This window comes from Ictidomys tridecemlineatus, chromosome 6 (assembly GCF_052094955.1).
Source record: "Ictidomys tridecemlineatus isolate mIctTri1 chromosome 6, mIctTri1.hap1, whole genome shotgun sequence".
Classification (NCBI taxonomy): Eukaryota; Metazoa; Chordata; class Mammalia; order Rodentia; family Sciuridae; genus Ictidomys; species Ictidomys tridecemlineatus.
Window position 1 is genome coordinate 173,178,369 of NC_135482.1, and position 24,714 is coordinate 173,203,082.

Here is a 24,714-nt window from a genome sequence, read left to right on the forward strand (position 1 = left end):
AAATTCTAAAGACAATTTTTTTTAATAACAGTCATCTTCTTTTTTTAACCATATAAGTCTATAAAACTATTGGAACAACACCATTTAATCAAGGCATGGTTTAAAGGTGAAAAGTTGGTGAGGAGCGAGAGAGATATGGTATGTAGAAAACAAATATGACCTCAGGGCACTTAGAAATACAAGTCACTGAAGGGTCTTAAGCAAGTTTCTCAACTTCTCTTTATCATCGGTTCCCTTCTTGCCAGAGAGGAGTAATAAATTATTCACATAAACACTCAATGGAATTTAGAAATGTGTAGGATGAAAATCTGATCCCATAATACTCCAGATGGCAGGCACAGTGCAATTTGCACTGGGAACTCTAGACAAACAAGCTAAAAAAAAACCTTACAGAATAATTCTTCTGAAGCATGTCATGTCACCTTGTTATCGTAGCTCACTGTACCATCGGGCGTGGTCGCCATTATTTCTGGAGTGGAAGCTCGTAAATGTCCTGGGCTCATAATACTGGGTTTTGCGACTCCAAAACAGAGAATAAGGTAGTTTCTCCACAAGGTAACATAGTTGTCTCCACTGCCCGCAGTGCTGGTTTTCTTGGCATTAATTGGGCTGCTAGAAACAGGGAGTCAAAAACAAGAGTGAAACTAAACCCTTGATTTTAAATATCACTTGTTAACGAAAGATCACAAGAAGTGCTCAGCTAGACAGCCGTCTGTCTAGTTGTTCAGGGAATATCTGCACAGGATGAGAAGCTGAACGGATAGAACGTTATAGCCCCTTTCATCATTTAGAGTCTAAGATTCTATACATAGATAATCATACGGATTACTAAGGGAAAAAAAATTGCTCTAGAGAAAGACTTCTTATCTGGTGTTACTCAATGTTAAGAATCCTGGGTAGGAAACTTAGAAATCAGAAAGGATCATACTATTCCATTTTCTTATATACAATAAAAATTTAAGAGAGCAAATGGTAAAATAAGCAAAACAGAGGAAAACACACAGCTGCCTTACTTGGGGTCCACCAGAGGCATCACTGACTGGAGCCGAGTGAAGGCATAAGGCCAGGCATAGCTGAGGGCTGTGGGGCAGTGCTTGGGCAAGTTCTCCTGCCGGAGGAAGCTGAAAAGGCAGAGGACCCAGGGGTCTTTGACGGACTGTGCAAATATCCAGACGTGGGAAGGGCTCTTCACATCATAATGGCTATTGACCAGGACTGCATTCCATTCCACCAACCACTGCAGATCCACGTTGTGGGTCAGAGGTAACGTTGCCTGCAGGCACAGAGGTAGGCAGTCAACCAAAGCTGAACTGAAATGACCCATCCTCACCAGGATGAGTGCACCTTCTTCCATACCACAGATCTGCCATTTTAAAATCTCAAAAGTTAGTTATCTCTGAGATTCATAAATGTGTTTTTATCCCTGCATCAGTGTGTGTGTGTGTGTGTGTTAGCTGTGATCTTCTTTATATTTACTCAGACTGAAACACCTTCCCTTTGATTTAGAGAGATGGTTTAGCATAGTCGCTTTTATGAAGGGCATTTAACTGATGATTTTTTGAGATAACTACTTACTCTCGCCCTATGATAGCAAGCAAAAATAATGTTTCAAAACATCTGGAAGGTTATCTATATTATATAATATATTACATGATATTATACAGACTAGATGTGTAATATAACTATACATATGTAATATATACAATATAAAATATATATCTTAAAAGAGAATGAAATAAAAGAACTGATATATACATATATCAGTAATATATGATATCTATAAAAACTGATAATAAGTGATATAATACACATATATGTAATAAATATCAGTTCTTATATTTCATTCTCTTTTAAGTGCAGATACCAATGTTTTGGGGACACCAGTTTTCAAACGATCTAGCTGTTACACCAGGAGAAGACACTGCCTCCGTGTCTGTTGGGCATCATCTCAGGATAAGGGATAATGGATGCAGAAACACCTGGCATGAAACTGGCACTGCTTCCCGTTCCTCTTTCCCCACTTCTGTGCATTTTTCTAAGTGCAGAATTGTTGACCTCAAGATTTTGATTCTAATAAACAGAACAAAATCACAAGAACAAAATATGAAGGCATCCACAGGAAAGTAAGATATGCATATAAAAGAATTAAAGTTGACAGTTCCGTTCCATGCTAAAAGAATTGGAACTTCCAAAAATCAGCAGACAACTTCTATACTGTGGTGGAGGTCCATAGTGCCTGGCTAACAGTTTAATAATTATTATGATGTCCAGAAGCAAGAACAGGACTACTAAAAACAGGGCTCTGTGTTCAATCTCAGTTAAAAAAAAGCTAAGAAAAGCTAACAATGTCTTCAGAGTTTGTATTCATTTATAACTTCTGACAAGTATCTGCATCAGGCGTCAGCAATGTGGATCCTGCTAGCTGTCCCAGATTGCCCTGCCTCTCGTAGCTATTTAGTTGAAATGAATCCAGGTTCTCTTACTGTACTTTTATTTTTTAAAAGTCAGATAACTAAAATGAGTTTCAGTTTCCCTTCTACTTGCTCAGGAAATCTGAAAGCTGCCAATATGCAAGCCTGGGCTCTCACTAACATTTCAGTTTTGTTTTTGTTCTTTGGTGCTGGGGCTCGAACCCAGAGCCTCACTCATGCTAAGCACGTGTTCTACTGATGACTTCATCCCCAATCTCTCCACCCCATGATGTTTTTGAGTTTCAAAAACTGAGGATCAAATGAGATAATAAATGTGAAAGCACCTTGCAAACCGTAAAGCACCACATACATAGAAGTCACCATATTAAAAATTAAGTACAATATGAATTAAATAAATATTAAGTATGTATATTGTGTTAAATATAAAGAGTGAGACAAATTGATTTTCTGTAAGAAGCTTGAACAATTCTTTTTGAAATTGTAATTTGAAAAATATCTATTTTCCTAAGGCTTAACTTTTGCTTCAAATTTATCTGAATGTCTTCTAAGCTATCATTTGAAAAGCTAATCTTATTTTTCTAAGTAACTTTGCATTTTTTTTTTACTAATCTAACTTAAATCCCCAAATCCAGCCACATAATTTTTCTTTGACACTCTCTTTCAGGTAGGTCCAGAGCTTAGATGTAAGCACTACTAGCAATCAGAATCGAACGAGTACTTACTGAATCCGAAACTGCTACATGAATAAAACTTTCGAGAATGGAAGAACTTAGCTGATCCATGACATCAATCATTGGCCTGTCATCATCCTGTACAAAGAGGAGGTGATTATTCTCCATGGGAAAATGAATCCTTCCCACCCACCCACTGCCTCCATCTAATACATGAAGCACAACAGCTTGCAAGACACCGATAAGGGGTTTGTCACAGAGGAGCGAGAGCCAAGACAGTGAAAGGTAGGGCAGAAAACCCCAGAGGTTCTGAGCTCTCTCGTTCGAGTTTCAGGGCAAGATAATTTAGAACTCCAATTCACATTGTTCTCAAAAGACATTTCCCTGAATTTCACAGACTCATACATGCACACAAGAACCCCCAAACCAGTGTAGTACATTAGTCATTGAAGTGTTCACTTGTTGTTCCTTTCAAGGAATGGAAACCCTACAAGAACAGGCTTTTTCAGACCAAAAAAGCAGCGATTATTTTAAAGTTGCTATCTCGCTAAAATAATTGATAAACTGTTGACAGTGACTGAATTCTAGTCAAAAAGAAACTTCACTGGCGAATAACTACAGACTTTCTGTGATATTTATGTGGCATGCAGCTATTTACGAAAAGAAATAAATTGAAAAAATTAAGAGACGGTATCTTATTGAAAATTCTTTGATATGAAGAATATATGTACATATCCATCATACATGGATAGGCATATGTTTGCTGCTCTTTACTACAGAGAAACTTCAAAACATAAAATGATTTATTGAGAAGTCTTATATGAAAGCCTTGGAATGTATGTATTCAGTGATAAATGAGAATGGTTTTAAAGAAGTTGAGGCTGGTCAAAGAAAACAACATTTGAGAAACATCCTTGACACAGTCTGGTTGAGTAGCCATTAAGAACATGGAACTTTGGAGATGTTTGTGTATATACATATCTGGCTTTGAATTCTGACTCTAATATCCTACTTGTTGATTTGGGATTAGTCCTTTAGCCTCTCTGAACCTCAGTCTTAGTATCTGTTATATTAGGATAAACAAAATAAATTCTTATTGTGAGATAAAATGGATAACGTGTGCAAAGCACTTGGCACAGTGTCTGAATTTGTACATGGCAATTACTATTACTGTTATCTATTGTAATTAGAAACTTAATGGAGGTTCACCAAATACAGCACGCCTTGGAGGTGCATTTACCAGATGCCAGCACTGTGGCCCTGAAATAGCCAAAAAGCTATATGAAGAAATGTGAACAGAGAGGATTGTGATGAGCTTGAAAATATTTTATAAAAACTGTGACCACAGTGAGGATCATGAAATCGAGATTAGTGATTTAAGACCAGAAAATTGAAAGTGGCATTTTTTTGCAAAGAAGTATGTGACATAACAGCCGGTTTTCTTCAATTGTGCTGCAGGTCACGAGCTGTAACATCTCATGGAAGGTAGATTGCTCTTGACCAGAGCGGGAGGTTGGCTGGAGTTGATCATACTTAAAATTAGCTTCCTTCTCCCATCGGATGAGGATGCGTTTCTTATGGAGCCATTTTCTTAACATCACTGAGATGACACAACTTTCAGTTAGCCAGACTGTTGGGTACCTCTCATTTTAAATGGAATACATTATTTTTATAGAGATTATTCTCCAACATAAATATGACATATCAATCATAAGATTCCTTACTTGGGAAAGCAACATCCTTAGTGACCAGGAGTGGTCTTCTTTATTGCTATCAGGATATATGACTTAACTTCAGAAGATACAGGACTCTATTGCTCATTAGAATCCCAATGATGCACTGAAAACCGTCAATACCACAGGTGACACGAGAGTACACAGAACAGTAATGTGTTATTTGTAATTTTTATCTAAATTTCAAAACAGTCGAAAGAAATAAATTGGAGAATTTGGAAGAGTCATCCATACCTCTGGCTGGCCCAGGGCATGAAACAGAGCTCGGATTTCCTTCAGGATTAACACAGACAGTTTGCGTGTGGCCACCTGGAAACTGCAGAGTAAAACCAGAGCAAAGCCTTCCACGGCGTGGAGGACACTGCAGTGAGGGCCTCGCTCCGACTGGATCCTGTGGCTGGCACCATTGGGAATGAGCTGTCATGAAGTAAGAACAACATGCTGTATTCAGCAAGAGACGAATGCAAGCAGGAAAAAATATTCTTGTATGTGTCTTTTGGCACATTTGACCTTGTAACCGTATACTAAATGACAATGACTTTGAATCAGACACTTCTATGGATTTGCTATTCTTCGTGAAATGCCCTAGATCCCTTTTTATTTTTCAGATCAACCGTTGCTTTGGAATATTATCAACCATCTGGTATGTCTGATGAGAAATAACTTTTCAAAACCTGTTAATAATAACAAAAACAAAACAGCTTCTCTCCATAGCATTTGGGATTGTGCAATATCTATATGTATGATCAAAATGGCTTAAGTCACTTTCATTTAAATTCTCTATAGACTTTTACATACTACTAAATTGAATTTCTAAACATTTTACATTCTATGTACACTTGCTTCCTTGTTTGTCTGTTAGATTCTCATTGAGGTTTGGCACATTTACACGATAAGTTCTGAAAGTTCCCAAACTGCAAACAAGTGAACCTAAAGCAGAAGCAAGCAAGATGATATGGCAGATTCCACCTCATTTCCCTTTCCCAAGCACATACAACCCCCCTTTTTCTACCTGTCATCTTCCAGCATGTGTAGCAGACACGGAAGGAAGAGGGACCTGAACACCATCTTTGAGGTCAGCCCATCCCCAGAGGGGTTCATCCCTGCTGTTCCCTGGATGCTGATGTGCTGTCCTGAGCCTCCACAGTCCTCAGACCCTCAGCGATGCTCCTCCCAGCCAGACCTCTCTCCATCTGCCCAATGCCAATGCCAGCTTTCTGCCTGGCAACAAGGACTCTGGCTCTCCTTTGGACAATCTTCTTTCTCAATCTACTCTCCAAAACGTTTTGCCATTCATGACTGAAGCATGAAATATCAAGAAGCCACGAGACTACATTTTCTTCTCTGTGGATACTGGCAGAACAACTCCTATGTTGCAGAGTAAAACAACAAAAACAAACACCTCCCCCCCCCAAAAAAAAACAACCAAAAATCAGTGGACAGCTAAAACTTTTATATATCTATTTCTGTACTCATATCAATATCCATGTCTAGCTCAACTCCCTGTCCTATAGCCATTTGCTCTTACAAACAGATCTGTAATCATAATTCTCTGGTAAAACCAATTTCCACAGTGTCATCTAGTCTGACCTGACACACTATGTCATGCCTGAGTTTCTCTCTCGAAGTGTGTGCCAGCACAGAACTAAGGGCGGCACCAGAGGAAGTTCTCCAGTGGCTGGAAGGAGGAACTCCAGAAGCTTCTCTGGGCTGCCACTCACTCACACGTGTAGTAGAATAAAGAACAAGCTGGTGGGGAGAGGGGGGAGTCACCTCTGAGTTTCTGATTTTGTTGCCCTGTTCATAGGCTCTTCCTTGGGTCTGTATGACCAGCTTCCACTGGGTGAGCAGCTGCAGCAGCAACTTCAGGGATGAGTCCAGCAGTGTGTGATGCATGTCGTTGACCTCCCGGAGCAGGAAGTTGGTAAAGCCAAACAGCACGTCTTCTCTCCAGTCTGAGAAGTCAACGAGTAAGCCCTGAAGAGAATTCTGTGCAATATGTCGCAGTTCGTCATCCATATGAATAGAGAGCCTGTGAAATGAATCAAAGACCAGGAGGTCACTAAGAGCTAAGAAGGAACATATTTGTCTCTGCTTCTGCTTGTGTCTGAAAAAACAAGCCTTCTTCATTTTTTGCTTGGTAAATGGTTCCAATGAATACTTCAAAAAACAGACTTCTTAGATTTCTTACAGAAGAGTTGCAAAGGTAATAGTTTGCATGTAGCCTTCACCAGCTTAACCACTGAGCCATATCCCCAGACCTTTTTATTTTGAGACAGGGTCTTGCTAAGTTGCTTAGAGCCTTGCTAAGTTGTTGAGGCTGGCTTTGAACTTGCAATCCTCTTGCCTCAGCCTCTGAGCTGTTGGGATTATAGGCATGTACTACCATGCCTGGCTCCCCCCTTTCTTTTTTAGAATGCAATCTGAGATACCATATAGCATTTTGCTGTATATGAACACTTTCTAATACATTACTGACTACAGAATAAATTGGTATCAAATCCCATTCTTAATAGCAAGACACATTGGGAGCTGGAAGAGCAAAGGACACATTCAGAAGTTTAATTGGAGTTATGCTAATGATCCTCAATCAATTTTCTTTTCCAGGGAATTGGGAAATGTCTGGAGATGATGATGATGATGATGATTTTTGAGACAGGATCTTGTTACGCTGCCCAGTCTAGCCTTAAACTTGCCATTCTCTTGCCTTAGCCCCCCAAATCTGGGAATACATACTGGAAACATTCTTCTTTGTATAGTTTGGGGGTGTACTCCTGTTATCTGTCTGGTGGGTAGAAGCTAGGGATGCTACAAAACATCCTATGATACACAAGACATTTCCTGATGACAAAGAATTACCAGGTCCAAAATGTTGGTAGTGCCAAGATTGAGAAACTCTTAGTCAACTAAAGAATTTCAATGTATTCCTGTTTAAACAGAAACATAATAATATTAAGTCTGGACAGGTACCAAAATGTTTGAGAGATTCTTTCATTCATTTACTCAGGAATACTTGGGAGCCTCCTGAGATTGAGATATTATACTTACTGGGTGTGGCACTTAGGATACTGGGTTCCACCTGGCCATTAGGTGGGGAACCTGCACAAGAAGGGTGACAGGCAATGGTGGGAAGGGAGCGAGACAGCACCTTGAAGGGTCTGTGGGCCACCTAGGGAGGAACACTGCAGGGAAGGGGTAAGAGTGTCAGAAGGCCTGCAGCGCTACCTGACCTATGACCTCAGGCTAGGAACTTAATCTAAGGCTCGAATTCCTCTTTTGTAAAATGGAAATACTCACTGTGCTGTACCTCATAAACCTGTTTGGGAGATGATCCATGTATAGTGTTTACCACTACAGTGAGGACGTAGTAAGCACTCAACAATTAGCTATTTTTAAAAGAAGAAAATAAACAGTATACTGTACATTTTACAGAGGGAAACGCGATTCAATTCACATTCGAAAAAAAAAAAAAATGAGGATGGCTTGAAGAAGGAACCAGACCAAGTTTGAGAGCAGGTCATCACAACTCAAAGCCAATGAGTCATAGGGCTCGACCCAGGCAGAGAAGTGGGAAGGAAGGGGGAGATGGAGATCAGAGACACGCAGAACCAGCTTCCAGGACTCAGGCTTGGAGGTGTTCAGGGTCAGAGAACATGTCTAAATTCATGGTTGCCCCCATGAAGAGGGGATTCTCAACAAAAAATAAGAACTTGTGGCCCCAGGGTGGTGAAGGAAATCGCTCAGTAATGTATCAGGGGAAAGAGCCGGGATTCCAATCCAGGACTTCTAATCAATAATCCATATGTTTCTCCACAGAACAAGTCTAGAACAAGCTGCCCCAATTATACATTATTAAAAGAAGACAGTATTTCAAAAGCTTAATAAGCTAAGCAAACTCCTTTCTTAAAACACCAATTGGTCCAAATTTTACAATAAAAAAGCAGGTGAAAGTCTCTCTAGGTTACAGATTTACACTGAAGAGGGAATATATTTGCTGTCTTGAAAGCCCATAAAGTTCTACAAAGACGCCAAGAAGGAAGTTCTAGGATAATTCTTCAGGAAAATCTTTTGCAATTAAATCTATAGTTCTTAAGTGATTAGAGTTGCTGAAAGAACACAGGCCTTTACCATGGGCTTCCAATTAAGGATCGTCTAAGGCAGGGGTTTTCAAACTTTCTATTTCCACCAGTAGCAGAACCATTATTTTTCAACAAAGTTTTATGCAGAGCTCTGTGATGGTTAATTTTGTGTGTCAACTTGCCTGGGCCACAGTGCCCAGATAACTGGCCAAGACACTCTGGGTGTCTCTGTGAGGGTGTTTTAGATGGGATTAATATGAAAATCAGTTGATTGGGGAAAACAGATTGCTCTCCATTCTAGGCATGGGCCTGATCTGATCAGTTAAAGGCCTGAACAGGATAAAACACTGGCTTCCTTTGAGCAAGACAGAATTCTCCAGCAGGCTGCCTTTATACTTCAGCTGATATTTCCTGGTTCTATGGCAGGCAGTTCTCAGATACAGACTGTCACCTTGGCTCTCCTGGGTCTCCAGCCCGCTGGCCCACCCTTCAGACTTCTGATTGCCAGCCCCCATGGTTGTGTTAGCCAATTACTTATAAAAAATCCCTTTTCCCCAATATACATATCCTATTATTTGTTTCTCTGGAGAATCTAATATAAATTCATCCATATATAATACAGAAAATCTGAGTTGCTCTGCTAAAGCTGGGGTAGAAGGCCTGAAGCCCATTCATTTGGGAAGGAAATACCTGCTTTGCTTCCAAGTAACTCTAAAGGATCTTTGCAGTCTATAATGGTTTTGGGGGGCGGGTACTGGAGGTTGAACTCGGGGGCATTCTGTCATTGAGCCACATCGAAGCTCTATTTTGTATTTTATTTAGAGACAGGATCTCAGTGAGTTGCTTAGTGCCTTGCCATTGCTGAGCCTGACTTTGAACTCAACATCCTCCTGCCTCAGCCTCCCAAACTGCTGGAATTATAGGCCTGTGCCACTGGGCCCCGCCTGATTTAAAATCACTGGTTTATAAAACTGTTCTTGAAGTCATCTTCTCATCTTACATTTATTATTCCAATTTATTACATTTATTCCTCTCTATGGTTCCAAATGTCTTAGGAAATAAAGCTTTCACAGATAAAAACCCACCATGTTTAGGGCAAGCAATAGCATAACCAGGAACTGCATGCAGTTCACTGAATGGATGTTAACAGATGGTAATGATATGGGTCATTGCTGTGGGTTGAATTGTGTCCCCCACAAAAATCATGTGTTGAAGTGCTGATCCTCAGTACCTTAAAACGTGACTACGATCTGCAGTAATAGGATTACTGCAGATATGGTTAGCCAAATCAGATGAGGTCACATGGGAGGAGAGTCCCCTAATCCAATACGACTGGCATCTTTATAAAAGGAGGACACTTGGAGACAGACAGGTGCACTGGGATGACATCACAGGAAGACAAAGGCAGTGCTCGGTGTGCTGCTTCTACACACCAAGGAAAGTCAAACACTGCAGATGACCAGAAGCCTGGGACACAGCCAGGGGACAAGTTCTCACACTCCACAGAAGGCAGAAAGCCCTGGATCTTGGGCTTGCAGCTTCCAGAAACATGAAACAACAGATTTCTGTTGTGTAAGCCCCTTTTTCTGGCACTTTATTTAAGTAGCCAGAAAAAAACCAACACTAGGAAAGCACCGAGAATAAAAGCCACGTCGTGGTCTACCTAGAAGAAGCCTAAATAAGAGCTAATGCTGTCAGCTTTGCAAATGAGATCAATTCTCTTCTCTCTCTTTGCTCTCATGAATGAGTTGCAATCTGGAATCTGTTTAAATTTCCAGCCCACAGCTCAGGATCATCTGAAGGACTCTTTGGGGGCCTCAGGCTGTGGAGTTGTACTGTTCAAGGTGGCCATGTCTCTTGGAACGATGGTGTCCACATGCTCCGCCAGTGAAAGGGCCCAAAGATACTCCTAGAGGAAGGGGCTTTGGGGATAGAAGGCCCAGCTTATGGCAAAAGCAGAATGTTTATAGAAGACAAAGTCTTCCCTGCCATGGAACTGAGACCGATGGGGAACTACCCCATCAGGACAAGTCACTCTGGAAGCAAATGAGGAACATGGGGTGGTAAAGATTTATGTAAAACACAAAATAGGAAAAAATAGCTAACTAAAAAGGAAGAGATGACTCGAGATTAAATGAGAAAGACATCCAGCCATTCTGAGTCCCTGAGCTCTGCAGGAAAGCAGCAGGAGACCGGCCTCCATTATTGCAAGTCCTTTGAGGTCAGGGAGAGGTGAGGGAACTCTGTCAACTCCCAGCTGGGATGTCCCATAGGGAAACTGGACCACTAGAGCAGAGGAGTTCAGACTCCAAACTAAGAGTACAACTCCCCTGCCTGCCAAATAAAGCCCTGTCCTCTAAGGAAGTTTAGTGGCAGTACCTGGAAAAGAGAACAGAGAGACTTTAAGAGAAGCAACATGTGGAGAAGTCTGACTACGGGGGAGGAGATGGCTCTCAAACAAGATTCCTAAGAAACTGAGGTGGTTCCCAGGAGCCTCAGAGTCTCAGGTGCATGGATACACATGAATAAAATCACTGACAGGGACTGAAATGTCTCCACAGGGACACAGCAGTAAAATATACCCAGAGAAACCAATATCACAACACTAACTGCAGCTGTCCCTCCAAGCGGTTGGCATCGGGAGCTGTGACCATGGTTACGACTGCTCAGATCAGAGAGCAAATATGCAGGCACATGCTGCACAGACCCTGTGTGCCACCGCTCACGGTTCCAGGGACCTTCTGCTGTGATCGAGAGTAAGCAAGTGGCATGATCCCAAGGGCCGTGTTGCTCACACAAGGTTGTGGCTGAATTAAGTAGGACATATTCTAAAATGAGGAGAACGAGAACTTGGACAAAGCAGCCTTCTGGGTGGGCCATATGGGATAAATACTTTTAATGCAAACCACCTGCACAAAGGTAGGCTTCCCACTCCCGGTAGCTTTCAATAATGTGGCTGTTCACTTGTTTTGCCAATGAAAGGGGGGGGGGAGCGTGGATTTCAAACTCACAAACCATATCCTGAAGAAAAGATCATTAGGAGAAGCTTCCTCCTCTGAACTAGGCAAGACAAAAACAAGGTCATTAGGAGGAAGCTGCTGCCCAATAATGTCACCATGTCCCCAGGGGCAGCAGAGGAAGACGGGGTTTCAAGGTGAAGCCCAGGAGATAAGGATTTCCAGAAGGAGGGCTTGCTAATAAATGCACTGTCAGTCACTGTACCAGCTCATTAGGTGGTGGCCTCAGGGGTCTTTAAAGAATGGACGTACAGCTATTTGCAGAGCATTAAACTGTATCTTGATGAAAACGAAGAAATAGTGAATTTTGGGAGCCATATATACTATTGGAAGTACTTCCCTGTCAGATACACCAAACAAACTAACTGCTTTCCACAACACATACATACAAGAAGCGTGAACGCAAGACAGTGGCTAATGTAGTGCAGGTGCCACAGAAGACTGTGGAACTGTGTATGTATTACCTCAGACGTTTCCACAAATTATAAGGAAACATTGTGTAAGTGGCGCTTACACAATGGTATAAAATCAATGACATTTGGTTTCAGGAAAGTTCTGTGAATTGGGGCAAACAGTTTTACTCCTCTGAAGTTCAACTTCCTTGTCTAAAATCAGGGATGAATACATATCCAGCTTAGATAACATAATGTATAGGAAAAGCATTGTACAAAGTGGTATATATATATATCATTCAAATGTGAAGATACTTAAAAACAACGAATTTTGGGGGGAGCTTATTTTGTACTAGGTCTTATTCTAAGTGATTTATATGCATTATTTAATTCTCAAAACACTATGATCATATGAACAAGGACAAATTTTTGAAAAAGGAGGGTCAATTTTGAAGAGCAAACCCTTAGATGCACTGGAGGAAGTGACAGAGGGGAGGAGCCTTCGACTGTTGGGGGAAAAAAAATCTTCCTGTGCTCCAAGAATGGAGCAGGACACATTGGGCAAGGGAGCGAGAGATCTCCTGGTCACTGGGGAGAGAAGAAAGCCCCCCTTTCTATGTGGAGAATCTTGGGGGGGCCCAGAGAGCTCAGCAGGGAAGGCTCTGCTAAGGGTCAGAAGGCGGTACCCCTAGGGGTCTCCCTCGAGGCTGGTAAGGCCCACACATCTCCAGGGAGCCCACAGGGAAAGATGCCTCACACCCAGCTTGAGCAAGACCTATAAAGCCAGGAACTTAGTAACTGGAGGTGTTGGCCTGCCTGCTTCATTCCCTACAAGGCTGTCACTGTCACTGTCACGTTCAACACGCCACTGTAGGTCCCAGGCTTGAGGGTCTGGTATTCAGCCACTACGGAAAATGCTGGCATCAGGCCTGGGGGCAGCCGTGTGGGACGTGTCCTTCAAACTCCTCACAGGGGGCTGAGCTGGGAGGGAGAGCAGGCTGAGGGTATTAGTCTTGTTTTGCCAATTACAGGCACAACCAGCATTTCAAATAAAACTGAACCATGGATGTGAGTGTGAAGGGTGGAAAGTCAAAGGTCTGACGAGACCAGGTCTCAGGTCAACTTGGCCCCAGTGTGACCACTCGGTGGGTATCACGTAGAGGGTGGCCCTTCCAACCCCGATTTTCTGTGAGTGAGTGACTTCGCTTCTGTCCTCTGCCCCTCCTGAGGGGCTCTGAAGAGCCTCATCTTGTCATAGAGGTCCCACAGGTTCATGGACCCAGCATGTGGCTCACACACTCGGGGCACTCCCCCAGGAGAACAGCCTCTTTTCTTGCGAAATTTATGGAAAAGGCTTCTTCATGGACTTCCGATACGGTGGAGTCTTTCTCTTGGATTTTCAAGAATATTTGTTCTTTTCCCTCATTTAAAAAAAAAAAAAAAAAACACAAAAAACAGCACCCCGGGCTCTGGGCTCCGTAAGAATGTAGGCAATAATAAACAGGACAGGCTATAAATAGCACTGACATTCCAGCCGTGGCGAACAGAACTCTCTTCCCACACGCCTGGCACCACCGTCTGGTCTGCAGATTCCTGCGTCCCTGGATTAAGCTACCAAGGTGATCCCCGAGGTGAGAGCCTCCTAGACAGATTTGCCACAAAACAGCATGACCCAAGTGCCACTGTCATCCACATGCCCTGGGTTTCCAGGGCCTTCGTGTTCATACCAACCATCAGATCTTCACTGAGCAAACCACACTTTCCTTCCGCCTCAGGGAACTGGTCTTTTCCTACCAGATACCAGAGTGCAGAGGCCTCTCGTACCCCTCCAGTCTTACCAAGGAAAACAGGGTGAGGGGCTAAATAGCCCATCGAGGTCACACAGGTAGTAAAATGTCGAGCAGGGTGCCAAGTTCAGGCTTCCCGCTGGACTGCTTCCTTCCACTGCTTCCTCTGTGTCCCTTGGAAAGGTGAAGATTGAGCCTGGTTCATCTGATCCTGGGGCAGCCCCAGCTCCGCAGTGCTCCACGGGGCCATGGAGAGAGCTCTCAGGGGCCTCGTGGCCACTTTCAGCTGTTCACTCGGCAACCCCTCCTCTGTGGGAACAAGTCTCCTGGGAGTGCTGTCTCTACTGTGGGCTGTGACAAACTCACAGGTGGGTCCCTTGGGTCTCCAGGTTATTCTGGCACTGGTCTCACAGTTTTGATTTGTTCTCCGTTTTCCTGCCAAGTCACTGTGTTCACTAGACTTTGGAAATCCACCCTCTGGTCCTCTGGGGTGACCAAGAACTGGAAACCCCTCTTCCATCCGGGGTCAGTTCTTCCTCTCTCCTCTGCCTGACCCCTTTCCCATGAATGTGCTCTTGGCTCACACTCCCATTGCAAGGCTTCGTCGGGGGAAAGGCCTAAGGTGCAACTGTTTAAAACCTGATGTCATTAAAGTGGGTCCTAAGCGTGGAATGGAAAAGAGAGGGATCCTGGGCTCCAGGTTGCTGGTGACAGTGAAACAAACAAACAAAAACAACAGAAGAACAGGGATGACAGGTGACAAACACCAGCTGGGAGGGTAGAAGCCTTGGTTACCGAGCACCAAGGCTCAAGGCTGTGACTTTGAAGGTTATGGGTCTTCAGGAAGCTTCACTGAAGGTTCTGCTGCCGGTGCTGGGAAGAGGAAAGGAAGGACAGGAGGCTACAAAAGCCATTCCACGAGAGCAGAGGTGAGCGCGAGAGGCTGGACTGGCTATCCCTGGGAGAGGACCATGACCACAGGAATTGAGACACGAGACTCCACGGAATGCTCAGAGTCTTGGGAGGTGTAGTCACATGACGGTGGCAATTTGGATTATTAATTTGAATACTGATGGGAAGGATATTGGCAGAAGGTTCTAATATTGGCTAGGCATGGGGAATCTCTCACTGGGTCAGCGTTAATATTTGTTATCCTTCCCTAAGCTCTCCTCTATTCCACCATTATCAGATTAACCAGCCTAAAATGACATTTTAAAGTCCTTTTATTCCGCTGTTTAAAACTTCATCTGTCTAAATACCAGTACTAATACTTAAGACTCAATGGAAAACTAACCTCCCCAAACTGATAATTCTTTTTATCTTTGGGTTGCCCCCAACTCTTTTTAATTTCTAAGCCAATGATGACTTTGTTCCCATTTCTTCCACTCCATGAAACTCATGATTTTGCTTTCTACCCTGCTTTTAGGTTATACGTCACTTCTGATTTTTAAATGTAAGGTATGCATAACGTCAGCTAGAGCTGCAGACCAATAGAAAATAACTAAGCTTACTGAACCGTGATAATTTCACTCACAGCAAATAAACTTCAAGTTCTACTTGGACTGTGCATTCTTATGGAGGCTGGGGAGGGGGTTAAAGGGATTTTCGGTAGCTTTCTGAAGTACTAACAGTAGTTTAAGATCCCCATTACCCTCCTATTTTGGTCCCTGGTGGGGAGGGGTCAGACCTGAGTGGACTCTTTCCCAGCCAGACTCACTTCCTTCGCCTTCCTGAATCCTCCTTCCTTTCCAAAGCCAGTTCAAATTTCATCTTCCCCCAGAGTCACCTGTCAACTTCCTCAGTGCACAGTAACCTGGCTACTCACTGACTCAGGTATCCATTTTTTGTGCTGTTAATTTGTGAACTCCCAGGCCCTGGGTTACTGCTTACCTTATGCGTTCATGTATTCAATCTAAATTGAATTTTAAAGCCCTTGAATATGGGAATAATAATAATTTAAGCAACATTTCTTTACTCATTCCTGCCCATGCATAGAAATAATACCTTAATCAATAAACTTTTGTTGACTCTAAATATGGACTTCTTTTCTTTTAGGAACCATGACAAAGGATTAAGATCAGTTTTGGTCGAATGATGTCTCACCTACCTGGCCAACAAGTCAATAAGTTCAAGTTTTGACATCCCATCAGGAAGCAGTCGAGGAATAGCAGCAACACAGGTCCTGAAGAGATCGATTTTGGGCTTTCTCTCACCCCTAGCATTTGAAGACAAAATTTAAACATAGGTCAAAAGGTCGTGAAAAATTCTTAAAACCATTTGTTAAGTGTGGGAATGAAGACTGGAACTTAATCCATGCCTCAGAATCACAGGCTTGTGTTGGTCCAGTATTCTGTTTATTCCCTTTACAGTTTGACCATTTCTAGTAAAACTTTTAAAAATATAAATGTAGCACAGAATTACATATCTCTGCAAATGCTGATTATCAAGAGCATTTTATTTTATTTTTTTACTTTTTATTTTATTTATTTATTTTATTTTATTTTTTTTATTAGTTGATCTTGACATATCATACCTTTGAATCAAATGGGGTATAATTTCTCATTTTTCCAAGTGTACAGGTTGCAGAATCACATTGGTTATACAGACACGTATATACCTACAGCAATACTAGTGTCTATTTTATTCTGCTGCCCTTCCATCAAGAGCATTTTATCATAGGCTTGCCATTTAGTTGGGATCTATTTGGTCTCTGTGGCCTGCATTTAAAACACTAGAATCACAGAAATGCTTAACTGTGTCAGCACGAAGAAATATATTATAGTCGTTCCTCCATTTAACATTAATAAATGGGATTTTAATATATGCAAAACAGCCCCTTTTACAAGTGTGACATCTGGAAGCTTCTTTCCCTGATGTGCCATGCTTCTCTAGACCACCTAGCCCCATTAAAAAAAAAAAAAAAATGTTTCCAAACTAAGTCTTTCATGACAACAGGTAAAACCCTATATATACATTTTTTACTTCTTATATATAAGTAACCTACAGAAGGCTTAATATGGGGGGAAATGCATAGGTTATGTTATATGCAAATATTATGCCATTTTATAAAAGGGACTTAATGAATGCCTATGTCTGAAAATGCATATATTTCCAGGATTTTGTATATACCAAACAATTGGGAAACAATTGTGAAAGCCTGAAAAAAATTTCCCGTAGATTCAGAGGAATAACTGAATTTTGTAATATGTTATTTCAAGTTTTAGATATTTAAATAGGTAACTATTTGATTCTTAACCACTTAATTGATAACTTTTATAAGAAATTAAACTATTCATCAGATATTTCAAATAACCTAAGTGAGAATATGTAACAACATATCCATATTCTGATGATTTAGTCTTCTGAGAATAAATATAAAATTGGTTACAAAGTTAAAGCAGTAATAGGACACAGACACAATAATGAAAATGTGAAGTGGCACAGAAGTAATCACTTCTGGGAACAGTAATGGTGGCCAGAATAGAAGAGCAACAAGTGTTTGCAAGGAGGATTCCCAAATCTGATCATCATCTAATAGCAATCTTGAGCTGTGACCTTATTTTTTAGAATGCTTTTGTAAGTGAAGGATAAATGCAAAACTGTTCATATGAAAAGCAAGATATATACTCTGACTTCTAAAATATTCTGCTTTTGTAGAAGATCGTAAGATATTTTTTTTCTCTCTTTTTCCTTGGACCTGTGGCATCAGATAAAGAGGGTTTCAGAGAGGAAGCTGGCGCACTGTGGTTTCTAATCAGCCGAAGGAGAGAGATGTCTTTGGATGACACCCACAATAGCTGTGAGTGGTCTCAACAGTTTAAACAGTTCTTCTAGCTTGCTCACCAGATGTTGTAAACAGCTGGGATTATATTCATATCTGCTGGAAAAGAGATGACCGCGCCTGGCCTGAAGTGTAAGGCGAACTCTGCCAGACTTCCAAGCTGATAAATCCAGCCTAGATTAGAAATTAATTGGTGCATGATTTCCTCTTACTATTGCAGTCTTTGCTGTCTCTGGGGTTTTTATGGGAAGCCATGTGAACTCCCAAAATAACACAATTAAGAATATTTACTAACAGATGTTAAAATTACTATTTTTTAACATTTGTTATTTTCTTTCTTACTTTTATTAGCCACAAAAGAAATGAAGAATGGTGATTGAGTAACACAAAATACTCAATGTTCAAGTTCAAACCTTAAACCAGGGCCTGGGAACATGGTGGACAACCTCAAATACCAGTTCAGATGACTGTTCCCATTAGTACTCTGTGGTCTCCACCCTCTTCCCCTAAATGCTTATATGATTCCCTAACATTTCTCCTTGTTCTTTTTAAGAAATGAAGCAATGAGTGATTTTCCACTCTGGGATCTACTTAAAGTCTAACATGAAAACTATTCCTAGACTTATTTGGGGGAATCTTAAAATGGATGAATAGGAAAAAGAAGAATCTAGAAAAAAATGTGAGGCATTAGTTAAAACTTAAGTAGAATATTTGTATTTATACTTAAGCTTATACATGTTTGAATATATTGTTTTGGTCTTGAATCTACCTTCTGATGTTTCCTGAATATAACTATGATTTTCCTTTAAAGCTCTTTAATTCTTTAATATTTTAAATAGGAAACAACTATATGGAAGAAATTTTTAAAGTATTTCTTATGTTTTCTACAGGATAAATAAAAAATATCTTTAAAGTATTGAAGGAATATGGAGTAATGAGGTTAAAGGCTTATGGATAATCTGTTAACTTATGAGGCAAGAACTAAAAAGCTAAAGAAGTAATTTTAATGTTATCAGTCTTTTCAATCTCAATTCTGTTATTATTTTGATTGAAAAGTCTATAGTGGTATGTCCTCTATGTGGTTTAATCAAATGTTTGGCAAGCTATAGGATAATATGCATTGTATAATTCTGTTTTTACCAAAAAAAATGAAAGAAAGAAAAGTACAGATGTTCCCCAGTTTAGTAATTTTTGACTTTACCACAGTGTGAAAGTGAGTTACATTCAGTAGAAACTACTTGGAACTTTGAATTTGGATCTTTTCCAGGGCTAGTGACAAGTGATTCTCTCTTGCAATGCTGGGCAGCTCCCAGCTGGCTCTGAGATCATAAGGAGAACAACTGATACTCTCCAGGGCACAGTGCTTCTGAGACAGGCTGCTGGGTAGGGTAGGGGTAGTACATGCATGTTCAATGTATAACATTTTCAACTTAGAATAAGCTCATTGGGATGTGACCCCACCATAAGTTGAAGCGCATTGGTATTTCCATATAGTACATTTATACAGGGAGAGTTCTGGAATGAATCACATGAAGCTAAGGGATGTTCACAGATTTGATTTCAAGTGGGAAATGCCTAGGAGGAGGCTTTTCATTTTAGATGCTACTAAATATATACTTAAAATAATTCTATACTTCAACTGTTTTAATCTTGAGCATTTACTATCAATGTGATAAAATTCATACAATATGACCTCTATATAGGTAACAATTTCAGATTAATTCTGATATTTGAGGCTGGTTATGCTGGGAAATAGAGGAAATCTTCCTAGTTATGTTTTTAGGAATTTACGCCACAGCTGCCAAATAAAATCTAATTCATAGTTCAATGACAAAGTCTCAATTTTTTTAAAAAAATGTAGAATTAGAACCAAATCTTAATTCTTATTGAAATTAGTGAAAAATAGCAAATGTGAGTTGTACAGGTTTCCTCCGCCGAGCTCAAACACAAACGCAGCTTTTGATTTTGGCAAAGAACATTTGAGTTCTACATTTAGTACTATAAATGCTTTCTTAAAATCTATGGCACAGTTTCACTGAAACTATTAAGCAGGAATTTCCATTGGAAACAAATTAATTTGAGATTTATAAAGTGGGATATGTATAAATTGGGATGTCATTGAATCACAGGTGATATGGTAGAGCTTGGGAACAAAAGATCACCTTCTTTTTCTATTTTTTTAACAAAAGGTCACTTCTGAAAAATGTGGACCAATAAATGGTTCAGGTGTCTCATATTCTAACTTGCGGGCTTAATGGTACTCAAAATATAACCCAAATAGATCAACTGCAGTTTGACTTCATTTTATGATCAGTTGAATATCAGAAAAAAGATTTGGGGGTGGGACTGGGAATTGAACGCTAGGCCTTCTGTATGCTGGGCAATGTCAAAGTATTTTTATTTATTTATTTAAACTACCCTTGGCACTTCTTACATCCCTGATTCTAGGAAGTGAGAATAAAAAAAAAAAAAGAAAGAAGAAAGAAAAAAAGAAAGAATATCTACCTCTATCTTTTGCTTCATTAATTGGTCTTTTTTTTTTTTCCTTTTTCTCTTCTGTAGTGATGGGGATGGATCCCAGGGCTTCGGGCATACTACGCAAGTGCTCTACCACTGAGCTACATCCCAGCACTTTTTACTGTTTTGTTTCGAAAGAGGGTCTCCCTAAGTTGCCTAGGTTGGCCTTGAACTTGTGATCCTCTCTGTCAGCCTCCGGAGTCGCTAGGATCACTGGGGTGCGTCACCAGGCCTGGTTGATCAATCCCTCATTGATAACAGCCTCACTGTACTCACGTGATCATGTCTTCGGGTTCTTTGTTTAACATCTGGACATTGGTTAGCATCATACACCGTCCTACTTCTTTATCCAGGTGCCTTAAAATGTTGTCTACAGCTTTTCGTACTTGAGAGTAATACAAGGACATGCCTGAAAAACATGTATTATAGTTACAACCTTGACTAAAACTATCAAAGAACAGCTTTAGTTCATCTTCTATAACATTGTTTTTTACTGAAGACCCTATAAGCCAATGATTTCTTTGAGCAGAGAGTCTGCATCTGATTCAATTTCCCTCTGCGTGGCTCTTGACATAATGCCCTACACTTAGCAGCTGTTCACCAAATAATCATTTACATTAAATTAATAATAACTGTAAGCGGAAGGAGAGACTGTGAAATGAGATGGACATCATTACCCTAAGTATATATATGAAGACATGAATGGTATGATTCTACTTTGTGTACAACCAGAGATATGAAAAATTGTGCTCTATATGTGTAATATGAATTGTAATGCATTCTGCTGTCATATATAACAAATTAAAAATAATAACTATAATACTTCAATAGGAAGTATTTTCCAGCAGAGTTAAACAAACAAGGAAATACACATTTTGATTTTTTTTTTTTAAACCAAGGATTGAACCCAGGGCACTTAACCACTGAGCCACATCCTCACCCTACACACACCCCTTTTTTAAAAAAATTCTTTTAAATTTTGAAATAAGTTCTTACTAAATTGCTACAGCCCTTGCTAAGCTGCTTAGGTCCTCACTAAGTTGCTGATGCTGGCTTTGTACTTGTAATCTTCCTGCCTCAGCCTCCTGAGCCACTGGGATTATAGGTGTGCAGCACTGTGCCTGGCTCACATTTTGAATTTTTAAGTTTCTGGTTAGCATAAGAAAATCCATCATCACTAGTGATTATATTAATAAAGGTCAACTCTTATTTTGGGTTAAGATTTTACTAACTTCAGATTGTTCTCTGAAATATATGTATTAATTCTATTTGTAGCAAAATATCATGAGATGTTATGTTATAAATTTTAAAATGAAAGAAAACATATTTTAGTCATTTTGTTATTACTCTCACTAAACAGTGTCAGTGTCCTACAGTGGAAAACAAATATGTACATATTACATATAGTTACATATATGTACATATAATATATATGTTACATATATTACATTTTACATATATTCACAGTACACATACAACAATGAAAAGCAAATAACTGTACTTTAATGAAATAATTACTATTTCTCATGCATTGAGTCTTTTGAAAAAAGCTTTACATAATTAAAATAGTGTAAAGCAACAAAACTGCTGTACATATTTCCATTATATCTTTGGAATCCAGGAACTACCTTTAAAAAGTTTGTAGTAGTTTCTAAATTTGGGTATTTAATAAGAAGTAAACAAGTGTGAATATTCATCTCTTTGGATTAAAATAGCTAAATTTAAAAGAAACTAAGCTCATATAGATTAGATTTACAATATAACGACTTTTTGTAGAACATGGTATGTTTAAAATACAAATTAGATAACGTTACTAAAAAATAAAAAAATGTAGTCTGAAAATGAATGAATGAATTATAAAGAAGATTATTTACCAAAGTACACAGATTTCTTAGAAATTTACTGTATATAATCAAATTTACTGTAGATAATCAATATTAGAGGTTTGAAAAGATTCACATAAAACTCAACATGTGAAGGGCAAAATATTTACCAGAAAGTTCTAAAAAGTTTAAAGGGCAGTAAAATAAAAAGCAGCATGAATTCATCCACACAATTAACACTGGAATGTCTCATCTGTTACTTTTACAAAGTTTTTTTTTTTTTTAAAGTGCTCCTCATTAAAGGTGAGTGATTTTAAATGCTTCACCCCCATTCTAACACACTTGACACCTACCTATCATTTTGGCTTCCTCTTCAGTTAGCGTTTTACTCAAGTATGTTTTCTTGACTCTCAATGTGTTTCCAGAGGGGAGTACGGCTCCTGTCACTGGCATGGGAGGCTCACCATCTTTCTGCTGCAGGCTGTCAGCTATTACCAAGAATGCCCGTAAACCAATGTTCATTCTCTATGAGGAATAATGCATCCGTGAGAAAAAAAGAAAGGCCCAGGCTCTGCAGTGAATTACAACATCTGTCTTTCAGAGAAAGTCTGCTTGGTTTTCAATCTAGGTCAGTATGGGAAAATAGATCAAAAGGCACAAGAACATAGGCCACACCTATGAAAATATTGTTTCCATGGCTGTTGCTACATTATAAGAAAACAAGTGGGAAGGTTTTCATTAAACTTGGAGGGCATGTTTGAGATGGTTACAAACCATTTTGTTCAAGGGAGGCGGAGTGTACCACAGAGGGATAGATGGTCATCCTGTGGGACTGCTGCAACTGAGGTAAACTGAGGTGAACAAAAAGCCCTATGCTTTCTAGAAGGAGAGAGATACCACACATGTTAATTCACAAATATGGAGTGAAGCATTCAGAGTTCCAAATGTGAACCACAAAATGAATATCACCTATTCTGAATCGAAAATCAAATTGATTTTTTGATTCACAAAGGCCAGCCAGTTTGAGAACAAATTTTAAGAACTTAGCAATGCTATGGAACCTATTACTAAAACAAGGGGGTGTATAAGAAGAAAGGCCATCCTGGGCCAGACTGTTACCTGTCTTAGGCTTAGGTAAGGCAAAATATTAGTTCTGAAAGATGACCTGGCAAGACACCTGCTCTCTACAGTGCATTCTCACTACAGAGTGTAAGACTCAGTTGTTCTGCACCCTTCCCAGCACATCTCATTGTGGTGTTTAGTTTTACATTTGCTTAATGATAGAGGACACTGAACATCTTTCCATAAGCCATTTGTATTTCTTCTTTGATGAAGAGCCTTTTTATTTTGTGCATTTAAAAAATTGGGTTGTTTATTCCCATTGAATTATAAGAATTCTTTATGTAGTCTGGAAAAAGTCCTTTGTCAGATATGAATTTTGCAAATGTTTTCTTCCAGTCTGTGACTCTCCACTTCATTAAGTGTTGTTTTTTTAAAGGGTAGATCTTTTAAACATTTTTGGCAATGTTCAATTTACTAACATTTTCTTGCATAATTTATGAGTTTCATGTCTCAGGAATTTTTGCACAACTGAAGGTGACAAAGATTTTTCTCTTAAAATCTTTTTTTCCAGAATATTTATTGTGTTGGATTTTACCTTTAAATTTATGATCCATTTTGAGTTCATTTTTGTTTATAGACTTATTTATGGGTTGAAGTTCATTATTTTGCAGGTGGATTTCCAATTGTCCAATTTATTGGAAAAACTATCCTTTATCCATTGAAGTAACTTAGATCTGTCAATGAAAATAAACTGGCCATTTATGCATGGGTCTATTTCTGGCTTTTCTATTCTGATCATTGGGTCTTTATACTCATCCTTCTGCCAATATCACGTGGGGAAGTGACTGCTGTATAACCTATAAAAATTCTAAGATCAGATCATGCTGACTAGTGCTCCAACTTTATTCCTTTTTTTCAAAATTATGTTAGTTATTCTAATTGCTTTTCTATATAAAATTTAAAATCAACTTGTTCATAAAAAGCTACAAGGATTTTAATTGGAATTATTATTGGCATTATAGTTTATATAGATCAATTTGGGCACAGGTGAACTCTTGACAACACCAAGTCTTTAAGTCTATTATAATTAATATTTCTCTTCACTTAATCAGTTCATCTTTGATTTCAACATTTTGTAGTTTTCAATGTATTTTATCAGTTTTACTGCTAAGTATTTTTTTTGCATTTATTTGCATAAATAATTTGCATTATTGCAAACTGTTCAATTTCCAATTGTTCACTACTATAAAACACAAATCCATTGGTTCATTTATCTTGTATCATGCAAACTTCCTAAAATCAATTATTAATTCTAGCAGGGGTTCTGTAGGTTCTTGGGGATTTTCTACATAGATAGTCATGTTGCCTGTGAAAGAAGACAACATTCTATTTTCATCTCCAATTTATTTGCCTTTTATTT

At 39.5% G+C, this 24,714-nt stretch overlaps 1 protein-coding gene across 7 annotated transcripts in view; it reads right to left on the reverse strand.

The window, feature by feature from the left end:
- Window positions 1–24,714, reverse strand: part of Fry (FRY microtubule binding protein) — a 392,985-nt gene that overhangs the window by 97,711 nt on the left and 270,560 nt on the right. For 5 of the 7 annotated variants that reach the window (XR_013423443.1, XM_078016146.1, XM_078016145.1 and 2 more), the window contains 9 exons: window positions 22,586–22,757; window positions 20,686–20,818; window positions 16,219–16,326; window positions 6,610–6,868; window positions 5,071–5,253; window positions 3,155–3,241; window positions 1,978–2,070; window positions 1,014–1,273; window positions 423–612 (listed from right to left, as the gene is read on the reverse strand). Coding sequence is in view for 6 of the 7 variants with exons in the window: in XM_078016146.1 (XP_077872272.1) it covers window positions 423–612; window positions 1,014–1,273; window positions 1,978–2,070; window positions 3,155–3,241; window positions 5,071–5,253; window positions 6,610–6,868; window positions 16,219–16,326; window positions 20,686–20,818; window positions 22,586–22,757 (1,485 nt within the window). In the remaining variant the exon portion in view is untranslated. The remainder of the gene's footprint in view (window positions 1–422; window positions 613–1,013; window positions 1,274–1,977; window positions 2,071–3,154; window positions 3,242–5,070; window positions 5,254–6,609; window positions 6,869–16,218; window positions 16,327–20,685; window positions 20,819–22,585; window positions 22,758–24,714) is intronic. The other 2 variants (XM_021730283.3, XM_021730276.3) reach the window with 1 other exon arrangement.